This window comes from Hibiscus syriacus, unplaced genomic scaffold (genome assembly GCF_006381635.1).
Source record: "Hibiscus syriacus cultivar Baekdansim isolate YM2019G1 unplaced genomic scaffold, ASM638163v2 tig00109980_pilon, whole genome shotgun sequence".
In the NCBI taxonomy this organism is placed as follows: domain Eukaryota; kingdom Viridiplantae; phylum Streptophyta; class Magnoliopsida; order Malvales; family Malvaceae; genus Hibiscus; species Hibiscus syriacus.
Window position 1 is genome coordinate 211,269 of NW_024062547.1, and position 7,035 is coordinate 218,303.

The 7,035-nt window shown below is 35.1% G+C and overlaps 1 protein-coding gene and 1 pseudogene across 1 annotated transcript; both read left to right on the forward strand.

Moving 5' to 3' along the window:
- The first annotated feature begins 535 nt into the window (after positions 1-535).
- On the forward strand, positions 536-3,379 carry LOC120211691 (annotated as a pseudogene).
- A 1,408-nt stretch (positions 3,380-4,787) lies between these two features.
- On the forward strand, positions 4,788-6,737 carry LOC120211692. Its single transcript, XM_039210182.1, has 4 exons — positions 4,788-4,988; positions 5,083-5,190; positions 5,608-5,676; positions 6,500-6,737. Exons 1-4 carry the CDS (start codon positions 4,845-4,847, stop codon positions 6,548-6,550), a joined length of 372 nt encoding a protein of 123 aa, XP_039066113.1. The 5' UTR covers positions 4,788-4,844; the 3' UTR covers positions 6,551-6,737.
- The last annotated feature ends 298 nt before the right edge of the window (positions 6,738-7,035 follow it).

Below are 7,035 nucleotides of genomic sequence, written 5' to 3' on the forward strand. Positions count from 1 at the left end.
GTGACTATTTTATAACTTTTAATAGTCAAGGGACTGAACAAAGTAATTCTCTATAGCCAGAGGACTATTTTGTAACTTTTAATAATCAAGAGACTCAATAAAATATTATCATATAATTAGGGGACTATTTTGTAACTCTAAAACTTTTTTAATATTTTAACTCTCAATATTTTATTTTAGAGTAAAAATATTCTAATGTTAAAGTAAAAAATACTTAACATTAAGAAATTTTTATTTCCCAAAATAAAATATTATTAAAATAATAGAGACTAAATTTACTATTTAACCATATTTAGGCATTTGTGGTTATGCATTCTACAAATGATTACTTCGTTTACACCTTGATTAGGGCTGAGGGTGGAGTTGCAGCTTAAGGTTGTCGAGATTTTGGAAACCTTGATGGCCAAACAATGGTAAAAAGGAATAAATAAATAAATAAATGAAAATAGACAAGTGAAGCACAAGCGAAGCAAGGCAAACCAGTAACTTTCTCTCCTCTGCTTTGCTTTCTGCTTCTCTCTGCCTTTTTTATGTTTTATTTTCTGTCTCCATGACATTACTGCTCAACAAAGCACTGCGAACGGAACAACACGTTCAATTTAAAACAAACCACCCAAGGAATCAAAGCACAAATCTTCACTGTTTTTCTCCCTTTCTTTCTTCAAGCTTTGAAGAACAAAAGGATGACGACGTAATGATTATTCGGCAGGCGGTAAAGGAGAGCCGAGTGTTATCACTGTAAACTGCCCTGATAAAACTGGTTTAGGCTGTGATTTATGCCGCATCTTGCTCTTTTTCGGTCTTAACATTGTCAGAGGAGGTATTTTCAAATTTTCTTACTTGTTTTTGTTTTTTAATCCCAGATTGCATGTATTTGTATATATAATCTTTAATTTTGTGAATTTGTTGGTTGTGAAGATGTATCCACGGATGGGAAATGGTGTTATATAGTGTTTTGGGTGGTTTGCAAGCCAACAACAAGATGGGAATTGGTGAAGAAAGACTGGTTGGGGCTTGCCCTTCTTGCTCTTCAGCTTCTGGGATTTCTTATTACCGTTCTGAGTTGCAGTCTCCAAGGCCCCCTGATGTCTTTCTCCTCAAGCTTTGTTGTTTTGATAGAAAAGGCCTTTTGCATGGTAAAGTTTTCTTCTTTTTTCTTCATCTTTTCAGAACATCTTCCAGTTGTTTCACACCTTCAAGTCCCATGAAATTTTGGTTGTTTCTTTTACCATTCAATGGAGATATCTCCACTTATGACATTTATCATGTCAGGGTCAATTTTCTGAATGATTTGAGGATAAATTGTGGTTTAAAATGTATTAGTGATCAGTCTTTGATGTTTTTGCTCGGCAGATGTGACAGAAGTTCTGTGTAGTCTTGAACTCAATATAAAGAAAGTGAAGGTATCAACAACTCCAGATGGCACAGTGATGGACCTATTCTTTATCACGGATACCAGGTTTTTGTTCCTTTGATATGATCTCTTCTAATCAAACTCCCTTGCTTTGCTAATCTTTAGAAACTAGCTCTATGTTTCATGTACTCGGTGTTGTTCTCCATTCCACATGCATATTTGTTCGTTAGCCCGTATCGGTTATGCTTCTTTTGAATGACTACAAATGTATCTTGAATCAGAACATCATGTACATCTAACTGGAGGTGTATTGTCTTCTAAAAATTGCTTTTGGGAGGAAGGATTAATGGATTAGAGTTGAATTATGTAGACAAGAATATACGTCCACCCGAGTTTGAACAACCCTTTGTTAATATTATGGTTTTCTTTTCCAGGGAGCTATTGCATACCAAAATTAGGCAGGAGGAGACTTATAAAGCATTGGAAGATGTCACGCAGGATGCTATAATTAGCTTTAACATTGAAAAGGTTGGACCCGAAATTACCGCATGTTCTCAAGCATCTCCATTTCTCCCACCTGCAATAACCGAGGATATTTTCAACGTAGAGACGTCTAATGATCTCCCAAGTGTATCACTTACTTCCAACAATGTTTGTGTCACGATGGACAACTTGCTCAGTCCTGCTCACACGCTTGTTCAGATCGTTTGTCAAGATCATAAAGGTCTTCTATATGACATAATGAGAACTCTGAAGGATTACAACATTCAGGTAGATACACTAATTACTATATAATAAATCAATATTTTACTGAACTATTTATCTACCTACCAGGATTTATGTTAAGTTCACTCTAGGTTGAATTATTTACAGTATTATTGTTATGCCTGTTGAATTATTTACAGTTTTATAGGTTTTTACCTTCGGTCAATTTATGTCGCTGTACTTTAGTTGTGTGTTGCTAAGTACATTGTCAGTTGTCACTATGAGTTGATAAAACCACTCTTGCTATGCTTCTATTCTAAGTGTTCAGTATTACAATGTGTGTCTGTTGATCGTAACTAGCGTGAATCCTATCCAAATTGCAAAAGCTCCACTTATTTGTTTAATATTCGATTGGTAAGGGAAACATTCTTAGCCAGAAACTAGTTACACCATGTTAATGCGTCAGTTTCATAATGTGACTAGATTTCATATGGACGCTTCTATATAAAACAAGGAAAGAAGTGTGAGATCGACTTGTTTATAATGCAAGCCGATGGGAAGAAGATAGTTGATCCTAGCAAGCAAAGTGCATTGTCCTCACGTCTGAAGATGGAACTGCAGCAACCACTCAGAGTAGCTGTAGTGAGCCGGGGTCCTGATACCGAGCTTCTAGTTGCAAACCCTGTAGAGTTATCGAGCAAGGGCCGGCCTCTTGTTTTTTATGACATTACCCTTGCCCTAAAGATGCTTAACACCTGCATATTCTCGGTACTTCCTCAGCTCTCTTCTGTATAAGCTTCTGTAGGAGTTTTATTTTGCTTTCTGTATTTTTTTCCAACGTAAATAATTCCATTTTTTGTTGATTAAAACTAGCTTTGCTTCATTGATATTTTGAACTTAACACTGCAATAACATGCATGTGTGCATTTGTCGATTACTCCTCTTCGCCGTCCTGGTCTGTCCAAACATAAAACCCAATGCATTACTTTTGTTATATCTGGAGTCCATTAATGTTTCTCTGTTTTCCTTTTGCAAGTTGCATATGTAACCTTTTCGAGTTTGCATATTTTTCAGGCAGAGATTGCGAGACACATGATCGGAGACCGAGAGTGGGAAGTTTACAGAGTTCTTCTAGATGAAGGGGCTAGCTTATCCATTCCAATGCGAAAAGTCGAGGAAGAAGTTTGGAAGCGGTTGATGGGTTGGGAATAACTATGATCACAACTTAGCCCCCTCCCGTATAGACATTGCTAGCATCGCTGTACAGTATACTTTGCCCTGCCGCCGTGTGCGGTCAATGTAAACTATGAAGCTTCTGAGGCTAACCTTGTGATATAGGAACATGTTGGTAGCAAGTAGATAAAAAGGAAACAGTAAGCTCTTATGTCTACATATACTTGAAAGTTAAAAGTTGTACCATAGAGGTAGATATTATTGTGTAAAGTATCTTTGATTGACAACTACTATTTTAACACTATGGCTCCTCTCCAAATCTGGTCTTTAAAATTGTACGAATTTCGAATGTCACATCGGAAACAACTATGATTTGATCTTCAAACTTGTCTGCTTCGATGACTTTCATGTAGTAGAGATTGTGATGTTTGCATGTGAAGAAATTTCCACCAGATTTTTTTATAGGACTTATGGTGTCCCAGATTCCAACTTGAAAGTTTTCTTACTTGAATGAAGATGTTGTCTCTTTCTGATGTTCAGTTTTAGTTTGTTGTTATCCATTGAGAACAGAAAAGAAAAGCATGTTTAACTGTAGTTGGAAGATGTAATAATTGATATAATATCTGGGGTTTGACAGGATCAAAGAATGTATTATTAAACAACTTGAAAGCTGATGTTCAACTGTTTTTATACAGACAAACGAGAAAATAATTCTGTTTTGCTTCATTTTTACAGCTTCCAATGTGTATGACCAAAATCATATTGTCCACCGATAAGATTGTGGATTTATGGTTTTCTTGGCGGCCTCTGTCGGGGCCATATCTGTGGGTTACATTTATTGAACTCGAGTCCATAAGGAATGTTTTATACATGGTCGTATTCTAAAAAAAATTAAATTTCTATATATTTTTAAATTTTAAGTATTTAAGGTCAATACCATAACACCATGTTTTGGGCTTTTTATTTATGGAATTAACCTAAAATTTTAACCTGTCTCATAATTGATGTCACCCATCTTCGTGCAATTATTAGTGACGTAATTGATATTTAAGTTTCCCCTTTCCCTTTTTCTTCTTCTCACTTTAATTTTCTTTGAAATTTCCTCGAAATCAACATAACTCAAATCAGAATTTTAATCTTATTTTTGTCTGATTTGTAACATCCGATGTTTGGTCAATGTAAAATCGAAATATATTACTTTTCTCTTCTTTAACTTTTCAAATTTGAAAAAAAATATGCTGATATTAATGAGTCAAAAGGAGTTTAAAATTATAAGTTTGAAAGGACACATCGAGGGGTTTCTACATAAATCTACAAAAAAAAAAAAAAAATGGCGCCAAGCAATTAAGGGTTGAGTGACTAAACGAGTAAGATTTGAAAGTTTAGTGATAAAATTGAAAATTTTATTATTGAGTGACTAAATAGAAACATGTTAAACTTTTACTGACTAAAATTGTACTTTTTCCAAAAATAAAAGCAAAACAGAGCTTCGAGAAAACCGAGTAAATCCAAGCTTATTGGAAGTTGGAGCTACCATTTCTACACTTCTCTGTTTTCCATTCATCACTTACAAAAGTTCAGCTTGATTTTCAACGTCAAACAACAAGGAAACATGCCGAAGAAAGGCGGAGCTGCCTTGCAAAAGGACGCTCCATGGAGGGTCTCAGCCGAAAAATCCATCCCGAAAATCCACCACTCCCCTGTTCTGCGTTTCCCTCAAACCCCTCACTCCAATTACGCCCTCGCCGTCATGAAGGTCACCCCTCTCCCTTGCTTTTACTTTGCGTATAGTCTTTTTGTATTTCCTTTCTCCTTTTTTGGTCTTTTGTAATATGGGGTTTCTTTTGCAGCACCCAGATCCTATCGGAAGTGGGTTGACAGAAGCAATTGTGGAAGCCGCAGGACCCGAATGCATTGTTACTGGCCAGATTATGCCTATTAGATTGCTTGGTCTCAAGGTATTTACTCCACAAGTAGTGATCTTCGAGGGTTTATGATGTTTTTAGAGTGTTAGACCCTTTGAAGTGCTTTCGAAGACATTGGATGTTGTATCTAGTTTTAACAAAGATTTCTGTGTTATTTTTGTATGCCATGTTATGTTTGAATCTATTGAGTGATCTAAGTGATAAAAGGAACAAGTTTTCTCTCTAGAGAATATGGGTTCGAGCAGCTACATTTTCATTTTCGACTAAGAAAAGCAATACTCTGTCGAATTATGCATTTTCGAAAAAGCAACATAAACTCGTATTCTTCATTTTCTCATCTTCAATGTGAAGCTTACTATGACTGCCCTTTATCTGCCCAAAGCATTGTGCTTGTTTCTGTTATAGAAATGTCTTAACTTTTCTTATGTTAACTCTTTTCCACATTGACAGGTCTGGCCGATGGAAGTTAACATGAAATTTCTGGAGCCAGTTGGTAAAGAACTAAAGTTGCTTGGAGAGGTAAATTCGATAGTTTTAGATGCTCTCCTCTCACAAAGCACACATGAAGACCCACTTGTTGCCTCGCACGTTTTTTGTGATAAGGAACTTTATTTTCAGTGTAAATTTTTCATATTCATTTGAAATTAATCAACATGATTAAGAAAAGCTTTCAAGCGTTGAGATAAAGTAGTTTATGATGAAGCAAAAATCTGTGTTTAGAGAACCTTTTATATGATAATGCCTTTTAATTTATTGTAACATAATGTCAAAAGTAATCCCAACATTGATCAAAATGGTCATTTGGACTCTTATTCTTTTTTGGAGCCTTTTGGGGGAAAAATGTCTCTCTTTGGATGGAAATGGTTAGTTAACAAATGGTTAATACTCCAAAATAAGGACATTTTTACCTTAAAATGAAACGATAGGGGTCAAAATGTTCCGGAAAAAAAGAATAAGGGTCAAAGTGACTATTTAGTCAAACTTTTTGCCCTAAGATGAAACGTTGAAGGTCAAAATGCTCCAAAAAATGAATAGGGGACAAAATAACGATTTTAGTAAATGTTTGAGGTTTTTTATTTTATTTTATGCCTTTATTGTATGCATACTTAAAATGGTTTTTGCTAGTCTGTCAGATACTAAAGTGCTGAGGGGTTTACATGTTCCTTTTCCTTCATACTCTTTTGATTGTGAATCTCCTTGTACTGAAAATAAGAAAAAAGAGAGACTCTGGGAATTGTTTGGAGAAGTAATTTACTTGAGCTCTGGTTCTTGTTTTTGTTACAAAAATGGTTGCCTATGAAATGCATGTGAACCCGATAACGACTCGTGATTTGTATTGCAGTTCATGGATGATGCTGTCAACCTCATGAATAAGTCATTCATAGATCGCTAACAGTTAAAACTTTCCAAACTACTGAAAGAAGAGGAAGAAGCAAATAGGGGTTGCAGAGTATTATGGATTTTTGCATCATGTGGATATGCAGAGTGACTGTAAATAGTACGCTTATACTATTCTTTTTATCACACTCCCTCCCCATAGAGCTCATACATTGTTAGGTCAGGAGAGACACCTTTGGTGGTGGCATACAGTTTTTTTTCCTTCTTTTTTTTCTATTTATGTTTGGGTAAATTTCGTTATTTAGTCTCACATCTATTCATACGATTATGTTTTGATTACCCAATTGTTTTTTTAGAACTATACGTAACGTTATATTTTAGTTCCAGCTGTCAAAATAAAGAAAGATAATTATTAATGAGACAAATGTAAAACAAAATTGCATCATTACAAAATTGAAAGATTATTCAATCGATCTTATATTCATTTTTATTCTTATGCTCCCTATACCATTCATATTTATATTTTTTAAATTGAATTTA